Below are 18208 nucleotides of genomic sequence, written 5' to 3'. Positions count from 1 at the left end.
GTGACCCTCTGCTGAATCAAACAGAATTCCCTTGTATTCCAGGGACCACGTGGGCAACAGGTGGTTCTTCTGGAAACTGACAATCCAGCCCAAGGATTCCAGTACCTGGAGCACCTTTTCTACCGTAGAACGCCCCTTGTCCAAAGAGGGCGCTCTGATCAACCAGTCGTCCAGATATGGGTGAACTTGCAACCCCATCTTCCTCAGATAAACTGTGACTACCATCATCACTTTGGTCCGGGGTGCCATTGCTACATCAAAAGGCAGAACTGAAAATTGATAATGCTGACCCAGCACTTGAAACCTCAGAAACTTGTGGTGAGTTGGAAATATGGGGATGTGCAGGTATGCCTCTGTAAGATCCAAAGAGGCCAGAAACCTCCCCAGAGACACTGTCGCAATGACCAACTTCATGGTCGCTATCCTGAACCGAGGAATTTTGAGGGCCACATTCACATGTTTCAGATCTAGACTAGGTCTCCAATCTACTGACCCTTTCTTTGGCACGATAAACAGAGTATCTGCCTGAGCCCAAAAAAAAATCGCTCGTCACTGGCTCTACTGCTCGAATATCCAGCAAGCACTGAACTGTAGCTTGAACTCTGCGTGCTTTTTCCTGATCCCCCTGCAGGAGAGGTCACAAATCAATTGGACAGATGTTGGTCGAATTCCAGCTTGTAGCCCAATCAAATAATTTCCAAGACCTACTGATCTGTGTTAATGCACATCCAGGTAGGCAGGAAACGACGATAACCGACCCCCTCCCTATCTTTTTGCTGGCAGGTTAGATAGGATGGGCGGCGGCAGGCTGGAACGTCTGTAGTCTGCCTATAGACCTCTGAAGCTCCGTGAAGATCTCTGTGATGAGGACGGAGAAAACTGTAGTCCCGAAAGGTTCTTCTGGAGCCACGAAAAGTAGAACGCCCAATCCTGGGAACAATGATCAGCAAGGTCTAGATCTGCAGCTGCAGTCTCCTGCACAGACTGTGAAACAGCCGGGGCGTTCTGAGAAATTGATGTCCCTGAAGAAATACTGGCGCTGTGCAACAGCAAAGGGGCATTTGAACATCCAACAGCTGGACTCCTTGAGTGAAACTCGGATCCTAAAAATTTCAAGAACTCCAAGAAGGCATCTAGACCCTGGGGCATAGAGGCACTCTTAGATGACTCCCATTGGTGCTTCTTAGGCTGCAGAGAATCAGTCTTGAGGCGGACAGACAAAGCTGCAGAACCAAGCCCCAAAAATAAATGCAGCCGTCCCAATTGGCTAGCTGAGTGTGAAATCACCTGCTTCTGTGAAGGGTGTAGCCACGCCGCTGTTCCGGACCGGAACTCAACGGCACCTCTAGTGGCTAAACCTAATAAGTACAGCAGCGTGTGACCCGGTCTGGAGTCACCCTGCAGGAATGGATTGACACACCAGTGGAACTCACAATAATCAAAAATCAAACACCAAGAAAGGATAAATGTAAAATACTTCACTTTTACTTGGTAAATAAAAATATGTCAGGATGCCTCAAATAAGGATGCCTCAAATAAGGATAATAATAGACCTGTGAGTCTTACGTCTGTCCCCGGCAAGATGATTGAATCACTGATCAAGGATAGCATAGTTCAGCACTTGGACACACACGACTTGATGAAACCCAGTCAACATGGATTCAGGAAAGGGAAATCGTGTCTGACGAATTTACTCCCAATTCTTTGAGACCGTGAACAAGCAAATTAATAGTGGAAAGCCGGTGGACATAATATACTTGGACTTCCAGAAAGCATTTGACAAAGTTCCACACGAAAGACTTCTCAGGAAGCTACAAAGCCATGGCATAGAGGGAGATATACAAAGATGGATAGGCAAATGGCTGGAAAACCGAAAGCAGAGAGTGGGCATAAATGGGAAGTTCTCCGACTGGGAGAGAGTGACTAGTGGTGTGCCCCAGGGCTCGGTACTTGGGCCGATCCTTTTTAATATTTATATCAATGACCTGGAAAATGGAACATCCAGTGAGATCATCAAGTTTGCAGACGACACAAAACTCTGCCGGGCAATCAGATCGCAGGAGGACAGTGAGGCACTCCAGAGCGATTTGTGTCGGTTAGAAAAATGGGCGGAGAAATGGCAGATGAAGTTCAACATGGAGAAATGCAAGGTAATGCATTTAGGCAGTAAAAATAAGGAATACGAGTACAGAATGTCAGGTGCAACTCTGGGGAAAAGTGAACAAGAAAGGGATCTGGGTGTACTGATAGATAGGACCCTGAAGCCGTCGGCACAATGCGCGGCAGCGGCAAATAAGGCAAATAGAATGTTGGGCATGATAAAGAAAGGAATCTCGAGTAGATCGGAGAAAGTTATAATGCCGCTTTATAGGGCAATGGTCAGACCCCACTTGGAATACTGCGTCCAACATTGGTCTCCCTACCTAAAGAAGGATATAAAACTGCTGGAGAGGGTGCAGAGACGAGCAACTAAACTAGTGAAGGGTATGGAGAAACTGGAATATGAGGATCGACTTAAAACACTGGGATTGTTCTCCCTTGAGAAAAGGAGACTGCGTGGGGATATGATCGAGACCTTCAAAATACTGAAAGGAATTGACAAAATAGAGCAGAGAAGATTATTTACAATGTCCAATTTGACACGGACAAGAGGACATGAAATGAAGTAAGGGGGGGCAAGTTCAGGACTAATGTCAGGAAGTTCTGCTTCACACAGAGAGTGGTTGACATCTGGAATACTCTCCCAGGGGAGATTATTGCGGAATCGACAGTCCTAGGCTTCAAAAGCAAACTAGATGCATATCTCCTTGAGAGAGGCATATAAAGATATGGTTGGCTATAAAATAAGCCAGGTGAATACCTAGCAGGGCCTCCGCGTGTGCGGATCGCCGGACTTGATGGACCGAAGGTCTGATCCGGAGATGGCGCTTCTTATGTTCTGCTTCAGGCAAAACTCACAAACAGGCAAAGGAACAATGTAGACAAACCCCCCCCCCCCAACTTTCCTTGTCTTTAAACACAGTCAGTATTATTTGAGTCCAGGCTCTCCCTAGAGCCAATACAGCCTGTATTCCAAATCAGGTTCAAAATCAAACTCCAGTCCAGTGTATCACTGTCAAACAGTTCACACTTTCACAGGTAAAGCCTCTAGGAGCAATTTGCAGCTCTGCTAGGATTAGGGAGAGTGTCTTAGGTTTGCAAGAAAAAAGCTTTTCAAAGGCTTTCAAAACTCCCTCCCTGGGTGACAGCAAACCTCTCCCCAGAGACACTTCCAGCTTCACAAAGGAAAAAAACAAAATAGTACAGCTCAAACAAAACATCCAAAAACCAAACAGTTACAAAACAAAACTCACTGTTTGTGGTTTACTGCTTGTGGCTGGTGGATAAACCAACCTCCATGGCTTCAAAAGAGGGCTCCAATTGTTCAGGCAAGAATTCTTGTATCTCCATTCCATCGGAAGCTCTATGTCAGACAAAGATTCATTCAGGGCATCTCCAGCTTCCTCTACCTCCATAGGTGTGGCTTGGTCGCTCCTGTTTGGCCCAGGGAGATCCTCAGGGATAAAAGGCCTAAACCTTCTCCCTAGCTTGCCTGCCTGTTTGTTCCCCACTGCTGGCTTTTCTATCCTAGGGACAACGCCCTAACCTAGCTGAGTCAGCAGGGAACAAGGTAGCTCTTGGGCTCCTCCGGTGGTGACCCAGATACTCACTACCTTCTCAGCCAGCTCAGGCTCCCCCTGGTGGTTGCCGTGGAAATTATCATCATCAGGGCCAGGACGGATCTTGTAAACTCCCTTCCTGGGTTTCCCCTTTACTTTATCTTCTGACTTCACTGGGACGCTGGCAGGCGCAGAGCCTGTCTGGTCACATACCCCCACCCTAAGCAAATGCTTACCCTGGGAAGCATGCACCCGCTCAGCACCTTCAGGAATACAGGAATTCATATTTAGGCGACCCGGTCGATGTACCACCGTAAACCTAAATGTCTGTAATTCCAGGTACCACCTCGTAAGGCGAGCATTATTATTTTTCATAGTACCTAGCCATTTCAATGCCGCATAGTCAGTGACCAGAATAAATTGCCTTTCCCCCAGATAATGATCCATTGTTTGCATGGCCCACTTCGCCGCTAGGCACTCCAATTCTACCACCGCATAATTTTTCTCGTTGGGGTGTAACTTCCTGCTTAAATACAGAACTGGATGTTCTATGCCCTGGCTTTCTTGGCTAAGTATGGCACCTAAACCACACCCCGAGGCATCAGTCTGAAGTATCAGAGGCTTGTTGTAGTCAATGGCTGCAAGAACCGGGTGACTACATAGACTGTCCTTCAGCTCCTCGAAAGCTTTCAGCCCCTCAGTTCCCCACTGCAAAATATTCGGGACATGCCCTAACCTAGCTGAGTCAGCAGGGAACAAGGTAGCTCTTGGGCTCCTCCGGTGGTGACCCAGATACTCACTACCTACTACCTTCTCAGCCAGCTCAGGCTCCCCCTGGTGGTTGCCGAGGAAATTATCATCATCAGGGCCAGGACGGATCTTGTAAACTCCCTTCCTAGGTTTCCCCTTTACTTTACCTTCTGACTTAACTGGGACGCTGGCAAGCACAGAGCCTGTCTGGTCACAAGGGGAGGCTGAACCAGTAGTTACCGCCCCCCCCCCCCCAGACTTCACCACGCGGCCCGTGGCACAAAACACTCTAAATGCAGCAATTGTTTCCCAAATTTGGCATGAATCCACACAAGGAGACCTTAAGGACTCTATCCCAGCAGTTTTCCTGTCAAAAGTTGAAAAATTCATTAAAAATTCAAAATGGCAGACGGACCCGAATTTACTTCAAATCGTGCCAAAAACTACATTTCTGAAACTTTAAAATTACAAAAATAATAAATTTCATGTGGGGGAACAGAGGAACACTAGAAAACCTTCAAAACCCCTCAAAATTTGCGCATCTGGACAGGCGGAGGCACGAAAACACAGCAAGTGCGCGTTGCGGAACACCGCTGAGCCCCTTAAACGTACTATACAGTTTGTGCTCGACCCCCGCTTAACAGGGAGTGAGACTAGGTCAGGGATGGCCCTGAACTCTAAAGAAGACTAAGCAGGTACCCCGAAGGGGTCAGCTACAGACCAACGTCTGTGAATTCTCAAGCAGGCAGCTTTCAAAAGTGCTTGAAACACGAAAGAATCGCGAAAGATAACAAAACCATACTGAATTAAAAATAATAAATGTGAGAGACCAGAACTCTAACAACTGCAGCCATGCAGAAGAGAAAGTCTGAAGGGTGGAGCCTAAGCTAGCCTATGAAATACCCTAGAGGCAGAGTGGAAAACCTGGAATGTTTTTTTCTGCAGTTCAATGCAAGTAAAGGGAAATAACCCTAATCCTGTCTTACCTATTGCACTAGCATGGGAATTTCCTTTTCCATCTTTAAGTTGTAAAACTCAGGGCAGATAAACAACTTAATAATATAGAAGACTTCAACATATCATCTGGTGTTGTTACATAATAAAATAAACTTAATTTAAGAGAGGGAAGATAATGACACACCAAAGCAAATTGGACATAAGGTTATTAATATGTACAATGAAAAAAAAAAAAAAATCCAGTGCTTCTTTCCATTGGAAATTGTTTCTTAAAATAACACACACACACACAAAATATATATATATATATATATATACACACACACACACACACACACACACACACACACAGGCAGTCCCTAAGTTACATGGCTTCATTTGATTTCACTGAGCAGTATTTCCAGTGGCATACATTCTTACACTTCTCCTGTAGCAGATTCAGGAATGATGCATGCCCATATTAAGAACACTGTGTGGCTATGAATGCTGTACCTTAAGAAGGAAGGCTGGTAGGGACAGTTAGCCTTTTTGTCAGCTGGGAGCAGAGGTATGCAGCAAGAATCTTAAAATCTACAAGTTCTGAGTTACATACAAATCCAAATTAACAGCTTTAAAAACGTAACTCATTCTTAACCCGGGGACTGCCTGTATACAAGTATAAAATCAAAACAAAATTTATAAACAAAATGTTAAATTTTGAGTTATATTGATCACTGAGCCTGCAAGGGAATGGAGAGGAAACAACCCTCTTTCTCACCCAATACTGTGATCCAAAGAATAGAGCACAGTTGCTTACCTATTGCAGGTGTTATCCAGGGACAATAGGCAGATATTTTCACATGTGGATGATCCACAGAGCCTGGTATGGACAGCGTACCATCACTTTAAAATTTTTTTGAAGGTCTCGAGACTGCCCATACCATGCATGCATCAGTGCCTTCTCGCCCAACATTGGCTCATGGAGCCATCAGTTCAGTAAAGATAAGAAGCCAACTAGGGGAGGTGGGAGGGTAGTGAAAATATCTGCCGGCTGTCCCTGGATAACACCTCTTACAGGTAAGTAACTGTACTTTATCCCAGGACAAGCAGGCACCATATTCTCACATGTGGAACTCCATAGCTGAAGCCTAAAGGATTGGAGGGTAGTTGGCATCTAGACAGAAAATAAATTTTGTAGAACTGCTTGGCCAAACCAACTGTCCCATCTGAAATGATTCTCCAGATAGTAGTGGAATGTAAAGGTATGAACCAAGGACCAGGTGGCTGCTTTACAGATGTTCTCATTGGGAATACACAGAAAGGCTACTGAGATTGCCATAGCTCTAGCTTTATATGCTGTGACACAATTTTCCAGCGACAGTTAGCTTGAACTTAGCAAAACATTGTACAGTCTGCCAGCCATGTTGAGATGGCTCTCTTGGTGAAAGGAGTTCCAAGTCTATTAGAATCAAATGATAGAACAGTTGAGTGGACTGCAAAGCCAAGAAGTTTCAGGAGACATATGGTTGAGTTAATGGCTAACTGAGCAGCTTGAGAGGACAGCACCTTGATCAACCAGTCGTCAAGATAAGGAAAAAGGGTCATTCCATGTCAAGTAGACCAGGAGCTCACGTTCAGCCCCTTTGAAATCCAACCAAATTTTACAGGGGTGTTGTCTAGGGTCTCAAATGAAACTCAGCAAAATTCTTTGGATTCATCTCAATTTGGTCAGGAGTTAGGGGTAGTTGAACAAAAGCAATCGATCCACTCCCATGCTTCGTGTGACCTAAAATTCCAACTTTGCTTAAGCACTGCGGCAGAAGGAAACTACCTAGGAGTCTGAAATTTTGCAGTTTGGTACAACACCCTAGGGCAAGTTTCTGTGCCAAGTTTCTGTGCCAAGTGCTTCCATTTCTACAGGTCAGCAAAGTAGGCAAAAAAATTCACAAATGAAAATTTTTGGCAGTTTGGCTCCATACTGCTGTTGATAGGTAAGTCAGCTGAGGGTACAACTCTATCAGCAGACTATAACGTGAGGTACTTCCAAGATTTGCAATATGAGCTTTTACAGTCAAGTGAAGCTGAAGATATGACCATCCAAAAAATATGGCTTTATGCATTTATGCAAATTTTCACTAGTTTTCAGATTCAAATATCTCTAATGTGTAGGGTTTTTTTTGTTTTTTTTAAATATCATTTGAAAGAGGATGTTTTTTTGCTACAAAAACTATCCTGTTTCATCTTGGACCCGACCTTTCTTTGGTGAGAACTGATGGTTTAAAGATAAGCATTACTTGCTTGCGTAAACATATTATGTTGAAGGGTCACTGGCACTTCAACTGCAAGATCTAAGTAGCCCTAAGTCTGATTCTGACAGTGATGACCCTAACAATGCATCTGAAAACCTCAATGCAAGCTTTTTACCACTAGGAATCTCTCCTCTAAAGATTCAACAGATTAGCAAGCAAAATTCCTTAGGTTATGCTAAACGCAAACTCTCTGAAGCCCATAATGCAATTGCAGACCAAATTGCAGTTATTGGTGACTTAACTTCAGCTGATATCAAAGCAGAACCAGAAAGTGGCCAATGTAAAAGGTGTCCTGACTCTGACCTTCTATTGACTGAACTGAAGCAGAAGTTGGAACTATCTAGCAATAGGGAGAAAATACAAATTCTCACTCTTGTTCCACACAGCTGGACTATTGAGAAAACTGCTTTGGAATTTAGAAAAACAGTGAAAAATTTGCATAAATGCATAAAGTCATATTTTTGGGATGGTCTTATCTTCAGCTTCACTTGACTGTAAAAGCTCATATTGCAAATCTTGGAAGTACCTCACGGTACATGTCTGCTGGTAAAGTTGTACCCTCAGCTGACTTACCTACCAGCAGCAGTATGGAGCCAAACTGCCCAAAATTTCCTAGACTGACCTAACCATAAATTTCCTAGTCTCCAATAGATTGGTTGTAAAGTGCTAGAAATTGTGAAGCTGTGCATCAGGAATATATTGCTCACATTGAGAAAATTGCTGGATCAAGGACTTCAAACAAGTCATGTAAAAATTATAACTTAGGATCTGGCTGAGCATGGAATTTTGACATAAATGACATCCAAACCTGTCCAAAGATTTCCCTCTCATCCTGGAGGAGAGCTAGCGCAAGTTCTAGAGCTGCTATCTTTTTTTTTTTTTGAGAAGACTCCACCAGAAGAGATTGGTGATGTATGGTAATTGAGGTTTGTCGAACCCTGGACATGACTGTACTCTGTAGAGAATCCAATTTCCTAGGAGCCACAGGAACCAGTGGAGCTTCCCAGTTTTTTTTTTTAACATGGTATCTTTCATTAAGTCCCTTGGTGTCTGTTCATATGTCCAAGGCATTGAAGTTTTGGTCTGGGTTTAGACTCTTGATTCTTTTTTTTTTTTTTTGGAAGATCTTGACCCATTTGTCGTATGAATTTTGTGAATGATAGACATTCTGGAGGTGATCTTCTGCGTAGAGGTAGGCCAGTCAGAAGAAAGGCCGTATGATTCTTCTGCCATGAGGTCCGATCCCTCAGAGTAGGTGTAGTGGGATAAATCTGAGTCATAGTCTTCAATGCCATGTGGAAGTGATGAAGACTTTCTAGAAGATCAGTGCTGGGATGAGCGACGATGTGAAAAGGAACGCCAGTTGTGACGATAGTGTGAGTTTCTAGAAGCACTCCTGGAATGTTTACAGTACCGGTCCCTTGTTGAGTGGAAAGATGAGCTCCAACACCTCGATGCTCTGGTTCTTGATCAGTGTCAGTGGGAAGCTCATGACCTGGTCCTTGAGAAGTGATGCTCAGGCTGGATAAGTATGGGTGGGTGTCACAGCTGTGGCATGAGCTGCCTGTGTCTGCAGCATAGAAGTCAACTTCCTCTGTACTAGCTCTCAAATCTGCTCCTGGATCAACAGCACCGGTACCGTGGTAGACATCAGTACAGTAGGTGCTGAAGGGTGTCTAGGAATTGGTGACCTCGATGAAGAAACACGTCTTTGTAGTGACACCATTTGTAGGGAAGAAGAGCGAGTCTCTTGGCATCAATGCTTGGAGCGAATCAATGGAGTGGATGCCCGAGAAGACTCCGATGCTTGTCTGGGAAGGGAAGCATGCTTATGTTTCTTAGCTTTTTTACTAGGTGTCCCCGATAGAAGCAAAGGAGACGAAGCCAATGTCGAATGGAGTGTCGGCAACAGCTTTGATACCAATGTAGCTGTTTGAGCATCAGTATCAGAAGCGGCGGACATCCTCGATGCTCCCAACAAGGAACCAAACAGTTTTTATGCTGGAGTTGTCTAGCCTTCGGGGATCTTTTCTATAACTGGCGGCTGTGCTTACAGGACTTCATCTGGTGGTCAGGGCCTAGACACTGAAGGCACCGAGTCAGTGCCAGAAATGCAGGTCAGTGCTAGAAATGGTCCTGTTGCTTAAATCCCTTGGAAGGCTTGGACATTGAGGGAAAGACTACCAATGTGGTCGAAGGACTCAATGGTCCAACGGGGGTCAAATAGAAGATATACTGAAAAAGGTTAAATCAGGCTCCATGGGGTCAGAAGGGTCAAAAACCAAAAAGGGAAAAATTTTAAAGAAAATGAAAAGGGAGATAAAATATGACCCTTCCCCCTGAAATATTGAAGAGAAACTTGGGAAGGCACAAAAAGTTAACAGTTTGATGAAATTTGGAGACAATTGAAAAACGCAGCTTCTCAGCTCCACGGAAAACTAAGAATTGATGCTCCTCTAAGCCGATGTCAGGCAAGAAGGCACTGGTGCATGCGATACAATCTTGAGACTTCTGAAAAAGTTTAAAGTGACAGTACATTTTTGCACTTCCCATACTGGGGTTCCATGGATGATGTTACCCATTTGTGAGAATATACTGCCTGCTTGTCCTGGGATAAACATTTATACAACAGATCTGAGACAACTTTTTGCAAGTCATTTAGTTACTTACATCTTCAAGTGAGCAACCTGTTCTTAAACCTGTACTCCCTCTGCAGATCAAACACACCAAAAAACTTAAGTAGTTTACATTAGTTTAAGCAGCCCTGCTTTTCTAGCAATTTTAACCAACAAAACTGATATGCAGACACTAGTCCAGCAGTGAGAGGGAGGTTATTCAGTCTTTTTGCACATAATCATGTGTTTATTAATTGGTGAAAAGCTGAATGGTGTGTTTAATTTAGTTAAAGAAACTTAGTAAACAAAACACCTCACCTTTCCTGAATGCTTTGGTTCCATTAAGAAGTCCAAAATCTTGATTGTTATGTCAATATTTGTTCCTTTTTTTTGTAGATTCAGTATTTCACAAATATTCTTCAATGTAACTTTATTTAGCCTTAAAAAAATAAGTTAAAAACTTAATACCTTGTTGGAAATTCTAAGATAATGAAGGTATGGCACTGTTATAACTTTAGAACTCATTTTGCATTTAAAAGGTTATTTCAAAACTTGAGAATAAAATGAATATGCATCCGTTTTCATTTTATGGCAGTTAATTAGAAACTTTTACCAGCAAGGAGCCCAAAGACCAGCTAATTTACTTTTAACAAACCTTCATGGAAAACAACTTGAAAGATATCAAAGGCACCTGTCTCCATTAAAAATTAGCTTGTAAACCATTAAGGACTCCTTTTACTAAGGTGCACTAGTGTTTTTAGCGCACGTAGGAAATTACCGCACACTACGCTTCTAGAACTAACGCCAGCTCACTGCTGGCGTTAAGGTCTAGTGTGTGTGGCAATGTTGCGTGCACTATTCCGCGTGTTAAAGCCCTAACGCGGCTTAGTAAAAGGAGCCCAAAGTTGAGTTCTTGAATGACTGCACACAAAATGTTACTGGTGAGTGCTGCTCTTTCGAAATTACAGGTCAATCATACAAGTAGATGAGAGCCTATCAAATTGAACATGACCTGTTTGATATTCAAAATGATTTAACTGGCCAGAAATGGCTGCTAACCTGTTAAATTCCATATCATCATAAGAATAACCTTACTTGGTCAGACCAATGGTCCATCTAGGCCAGTTACCCATCTGCACGGTGTCCAATCTAGGTCACTAGGTACCTGGCAAAACCCCAAAGAATAGCAACATTCCATGCCACCAATCCAGGGCAAGCATGTCCACCATGTCTATCTTAATAACAGACTATGGACTTTTCCTCCAGGAAATTGTTCAACCTTTTCTTAAAACCAGCTATGCTATCTGCTCTTACCACAATCTCTGGCAACACATTTCAGAGCTTTTTCTCTGAGTGAAAAAATATTTCCTTTTATTGGTTTTAGAAGTATTTCCCTGTAACTTCATCAAGTGTACCTTAGGGCCTGTTTTACAAAGCCGCACTATCGGCTGCAGCTCGGTAACGGCCCCGAAGCTCATAGAGATTTAAAGGGCTTCGAGGCTGTTGCCGCATGGCAGCCGCTAGCACGGCTTTCTAAAACAGACCCTTAGTACTTAGTATTTGTAATTTTTTTTTTTTGGATATTTTTATTGATTTTCTGATCAGATACAACGTGCAAACAATATACAATCAAATAACACATTAAACAGCACTTATAGCCAAACAAATATTAATACAAAGTACATTTCCCCCCCTCCCTCCCTCTCTGGATGTGTGCAGAAATCAACTAGAAATTAAAGATTTATTCAATTAATCAGCTTTAACAAATGCCTCTAACGGACCCCATGTTTCTTTAAACTTTTTATTATGTCCCAATTGTTCAGCAATCAATCTTTCATACCCATAATACTGACAAAGAATTGCCCACCAAAAAGTATAGTTCAATCTGTCACAGTTCTTCCAATTTCTCGTTTTTAACTGCATGGCCACCCCCGTCTTAATAATATTAAGTCTTTTTTTTGCATCAAAGGCAGATCCTGTTTGATGAACTTGCTGCACTTCTTCGAGGGAGTAAACAGGCAGATAGACAAGGGCAAGCGACCCGGTCGACATTGTATATCTGGATTTTCAGAAGGCGTTCGACAAGGTTTCACATGAATGACTACTTTGGAAAATTGCGAGCCATGGAATTGAAGGTGAAATACTCACGTGGATTAAAAACTGGCAGGAGGATAGGAAACGAGTAGGGGTAAATGGACAATACTCGGATTGGAAGAGCATCACCAGTGGGGTGCCGCAGGCACGATGGACCACTGGTCTGACCCAGCAGCGGCAATTCTTATGTTATTAGGTTGCAATAAAGTCCCAAATAAAACAATTGACCAACCAGCATAATAGTTCAAGTTAAATTTTCTGTGAGAGTATAGCCCAAATTTCAGATTGGAAGGGTGTATATTCTCTTACCCCTCATAACTCTCTTCACAGTAAATAGTACAATGTTTATAGATCTTCAGAAGTACCACCTAACACTCATACAAATTCATTGCGTTAGGCTTTATGTACTACTTCCTCACAGGATCTTCCATACTTTGCTATTAAATTTATAAATACTTTTTTCCACTTTAGTGTATAAATAGTTTAAATACTTAGCTTAAAACTAGTGGTCATGCTTTCAGGGATTTATACCGCCAACATGTTTCATCCGAAGGGGTTTTATCAAGGCACCATATCCCTTTCTAAAGCTTAACACCGCTGTAACCGACCACTGAATAGTTAATTCTAGAGTGGGCAGAAGAGCCTGCCCGCAAGACTGAGGACCCAAAAGTGGCATCCTCCCAAGTTGCCACATCCAGCTGTAAAATCTGGAAAAGGTATGAAGAATAGACCAAGTAGATGCCTGACAGATCTCTCTGCAGGAGGAACTACCTGAGATTCTGCTCAGGAAGAGGCAACACTCCAAGTTGAGTGCGCCTTGAGAGAGACTGGTGGCTGTTTACTGTAGGCAATGTATGCCAAAGAAATCGTCATGCAAAGCCATCTAGCAATAAGAGGCCTTAGACACTGGCCTGTCAAACTGGGAGTGGCTGGTAAGAAAGGCAAAATTCCAAATATTGGAGTAAAGTTCTGCGGAAGTCTAGTTTCTTCAAAACCCTATCTTGTTTGTCAGACCCTGTGGATTGAAAAGCTGCAGACAAACCTCCTGACTGATGTGGAAATCTGATACCACCTTTGGAAGAAAGGAGGGCACAGCACAGAGAGCAACTCCCTCATCCGTGAGTCTGAGGAAAGGCTCTCTGCAGGAAAGCCTGGAACTCTGAGATTCTCCACACCGAAACAATCACCATGAGAAACAGTCTTAACTGTGAGGTCCAACAGAGAAGTAGACCCTTCAGAACAATGTTAAGGTTCCAGGTCGGAAAGGGATGTCACAGAGGAGGCCTCAACCGGAGAGCACCCGGAAGAATCTGATCACAACAGAATGAGCAGTCAGCAAAGGACTGAGAATGTGAGTCATCAGGAAGCAAGAGAGCCCAGCCACCTGCATTTTAAGAGAAGCCATAGCCAAGCCTTTCTTGAACCCGGTCTGAAGGAAAGCCAGAATGACTGAATTGGGAGCCCAATGTGGCTCCACCTGGTCGTTAGCACACCAATGCTAAAAAGTCCACCAGGCCTTTGCATAGGCTGCCATGGTAGAGGGCTTCCTAGCCCAGAGCAGCATGACAATAACCAAATTGGAATAGCCTTTGTTAACTAGCACCTAGCACTTAAGAGCCGTGCCATAAGAGCAAAGTGCAGCGGATCTTCCATGGGGACTGGCCCCTAACTGAAGGCCACAATGAATAAGCAGCCTGAGCCCTTCGTCCTGCTGAAGACAAACTATGTCTGCATACCAAGGCCAATCCAGAGCCACCAGGATCACAAGGCCCAGATGCGATGCAATCCGGCAGATGATCCTACCCACCACAGGCCAAGAAGGGAAGATGTAAAGGAGACCAACCAGTGGCCAGCGTTGGACCAACACATCCAACCCCGAGCTTTCCGGCTCTGCTCTTCGACTGATGAAGCATCTGACGTTCGCTTTCTTGGCTGAAGCCGTCATCCATCACTGGTCTGCCCCAGCACCGCACAACTGCGTGAGAGTGACCATTCCTACAGGAACTGTTAACTTAAGAGAGTCGGCCTGAACATTTTCCACGTGAGCTGCGGAAAGAGCCCGAAGGGGAACTTCTGCCCATCAAAAAAGCAGCTGAGCTTCCAGATACAAGGGGGTGCCCCTAGTGCCCCCCTGCCTGTTCACATATGCCACTGCAGGGGCATTGTCAGAGAACACATGGCTTTTCCTTCCAGGACACTGTCCAGCATCTGCAGGCTAAGGTGAATGGCTCTGAGCTCCAGGTTTATGGACCAATTCTTTTGTTGGGGAGTTCACTGGCTCTGAACCAAGTGATCCATGCAATGAGCTTCCCAACCGAAGAGGCTGGCATCAGTCGCGAGAGTCAACCATTCTGAGATCCAAAGAGGCACACCCTTTGAAAATGGTGCAACTTGAAGCCACCAGCAGAGGCTGAGCCTCGCAACCCTGTTCCAAGAGAGCTGCAGCTGAAGAGGATGTTTCTGCGGAGAACACTGGGACAGAAGAGAGTCCTGTAAATGTTGCATATGGGCTCTGGCCCAAGAGACAACCTTAAACGTGGTTGTCATGGAGCCCAGCACCTAAAGGTAATGCCAAGCCATTGGGGACTACATTTCCAAGAGACCCCGGATCTGGCTCTGGAGCTTCCGTTTGCGTGGCTCGGGAAGAAACACTTGGCCACAAGCTATGTTAAAGAGACTGCCCAGGTAACTCCAGCCTCTGGATGGGTTCCGGATAGTTCTTCCTTTAGTGAACAATCCAGCCCAAATGCTAGAACTGGTCCACTACTTGACACACCACTAGCTCGCACTCCTGTCTGGATAGGGCTCCGATTAGCCAGCCATCCATATAGGGATGAACCTGAATCCTCATGCGCTGGAGGTGAGCTGCCACCACCACCATAACTTTGGTGAAAGTGTGTGTGTGTGGGGGGGCTGCTGCCAGTCCGAACAGGAGAGCCACAAACTAAAAGTGCTGCTGAAGAACATAGAACCACACACATTTTCTGTGGTATGGAAACTGAGCTGTGGATTGGGGCTCTGCCTCTAAGGGAGGTGTCAAAGTTTTAATTATTTCCTTTCTGCAAGTCAGTTGACGGGAAATTATAAATCATCACACGTATGGAATTCAGAGTAGATGTTAACTGAAACTGAGGTTGAGGGGTGGTAGATGAGCAATGTTAGGAAATTCTTTTTCATAGAAAGGGTTGTGGACACCTGGAATGCCTTCCCAAGCGAAGAGGTGGTAGAGATGAAAACGGTGATGGAATTAAAAAAAGTATGGGATGAATATAGAGGATCTCTAATTAGAATATGAATGGGCAAACTTTCACGGCCTGAATCTCACAAAGGAGATAGTTTGAATAGGCTGGAGTGAGCTTCAATGGCAACTCCAGTAATTGGAACCTAAGGACAGTACTGGGTGGACTACTAAGCTCCATGGACCAGAAATAAAGAAGACATTTTAACTGTGAAATTGTAATGCTTGTAATTACATGGCAGACTGGATGGACCGTCCAGGTCTTTATCTGCTGTCATTTACTATGTTACTGTGTTCGTCCTGGATAATGTCATCTTTTAGGCAGATTGAAATGATTACACTCTGGAAGGCAATTTCTAGTGTTACTGGTCCTACATTCTAAAATGTCTTTGCCACTTTATTTACTTTTAGAATAACTTGCCAAGTTTAAGTTGGCCCTTAAGACCTAATTATTTAATGATGCCTTTAACTGATCTGCTCCTGACTTCTACCAGATTGTCTATTCCATTTGCTGGCATTTGGGGACTAGTAATCTGCAGTTGCAGTCATCTCTTTCCTATTTTTTAGTTAAATGATGCTTTAATTTTATGTATTTTAGTATTTTTATTTTGAGCAACCTAGACAGTCTCCACAGGCAGGTTATCAATAATAAATGAAACTTGGAAAACTTGAACAACATTTTTACAAATCATTTAGAGCTCCTTTTACTAAGGTGCGCTAGCGTTTTTAGCGCACGCAGGATTTTAGTGCACGCTAAACCCGCGTTACGCTTCTAGAACTAATGCCAGCGTTAAGCTCTAGTGCGCGCGGCAATTCAGCGCACGCTATTCTGCGCGTTAAAGCCCTAACGCACCTTTGTAAAAGGAGCCCTTAAAGTAACTGGAAAAAAAAAATTAGGGCTGCACTGTTAACTGTGATTAATTGCACAATTAAAAATTATTACTCACCGCAGCTCCTTGTGACTTGAGGCAAGTCACTTAACTCTTCATTATCCCAGGTGCAAAATAAGTATCTTTACATAATATGTAAACTACTTTGATGGTAATCAAAAAAGGTGGTACTATCAATTCCTATCTCCCTCTCACTTCAGAGCCGATAACCTCCCTCCCACCCCGAGATTTAACATGTCTCCCTTTATTTTTTTTCCCTTCCTCTCCTTTTCCATCAGGTCCATTAGCTGCATCTTCCATTCTCCCTCCTTTCCACCCCCATGAACAGTGACACAAACTTAGTACAAGTAGTACCAAGCTGTTCTCATAGCTGCTGAAACTCACCAAATCGGCCAAAGTTTCCACTGATGGCTCTTCCAGTTCCTCTTGTGGGTCTGCAGCTCCCTCCCCTCCCCTAATCTAGGAGTCATCATCTGCTCCCACATTCAATTCCCCCCCACATGCTGGGTTTAGTTTGAAGGTGGTCTTCTATTGGTTCCTGGCAGCATTGCACATAAGCTGCCTGCGACCTACTCCAAAACTTTCCCTCTGGCCCATCCCACTTCCTCTTATATCAATTCCTGTTTTTGCATGGACAGTATAAAATAGAGGGAAAGCTTTGGACCAGGCTGCTTATATGCAATGCTACTATTGCTGGGGACAAACAGAACACCACTTTAAGGTAAACCAGTGGGGAAGTACACATGCCAAATGATACTGAGGATATGGGTTAGGAATGGAAGACAGCAGAAGAGATGTTTAGAAGAGGCAGGAAACACTATCAACATGAGTAGAAAAATTAATTCCAGAGTTTATTATTTATTTATTTTAAAAATGTATACACCGCCTTTAAACAAAGCAGTTTCCATAAAAATGAACATACATAATTGCGGAAAACAAAACAAAATTACAATTCTAAAATTAGAATTACATTACAGTACCATAAAATACATTTTCTTAAAAAACAAACAAACAAACCACAAAACCATTTGCACCCAACAAACAATGCCCAGGCAATTAATAACAAAGGCCCTTAAGAATCCACTTATTGACTCGAACAAACAGTCAAGACAGAAGTTACATCCACCAAGAAATATATAAATATGAAGGCTGTACAGCTCTACAAATAGGCGTCCACAAATAGCTTGGTTTTCAACAGCTTTTTGAAACTAAAACGATCAGTGCTTAATCTTAGATGTCCTGACAACCTGTTCCAAAGTTACATTCGAGCTACTGAAAACATCTTAGATTTTGTAGCTACATATTTCACACTTTTTTCAGTAGTCGCCAATAATCTCCTCTAATTAATTTGCAGCCCTAAACAACATCAATTCACATTAAAAATTTCAGCCACACAATTTAAATAAGTTTTAAAGCAATTAAAAAATGATATATTATGAAGATTATCCATGCATGCCTGAAAATGAAACTACTGAAAATAGTAAAAGGCTATATTTAAATGTGTCCACTGTTGAAATCAATCAAGAATTAGCAAGAAGAAATCCATTTAAAAAATAAAACAAAATGATAAAATGTGAAACAAATTTAATTAAAACATTCATTCCACAGATGCATCCCACAGTGCATCTATGTGTTTCAATGACATGCATTCCACTGATGTTATCTTGAACATATGTACATGAATACATTCTAAGAGTGGCATTAAAGTGCTATACTC

At 43.3% G+C, this 18208-nt stretch overlaps 1 protein-coding gene across 2 annotated transcripts in view; it reads right to left on the bottom strand.

Annotated features, from left to right (window-relative positions):
- DEK (DEK proto-oncogene) overlaps positions 1-18208 on the bottom strand; it is a 151159-nt gene that overhangs the window by 54276 nt on the left and 78675 nt on the right. For both annotated transcript variants that reach the window (XM_033934578.1, XM_033934576.1), the window contains exon 6: positions 10588-10708. In XM_033934578.1, the coding sequence (XP_033790469.1) occupies positions 10588-10708 (121 nt within the window). The remainder of the gene's footprint in view (positions 1-10587; positions 10709-18208) is intronic.

The sequence above is a fragment of the Geotrypetes seraphini genome, chromosome 2 (genome assembly GCF_902459505.1).
Source record: "Geotrypetes seraphini chromosome 2, aGeoSer1.1, whole genome shotgun sequence".
NCBI lineage: Eukaryota > Metazoa > Chordata > Amphibia > Gymnophiona > Dermophiidae > Geotrypetes > Geotrypetes seraphini.
This window is presented reverse-complemented; position numbering and strand designations above follow the sequence as displayed.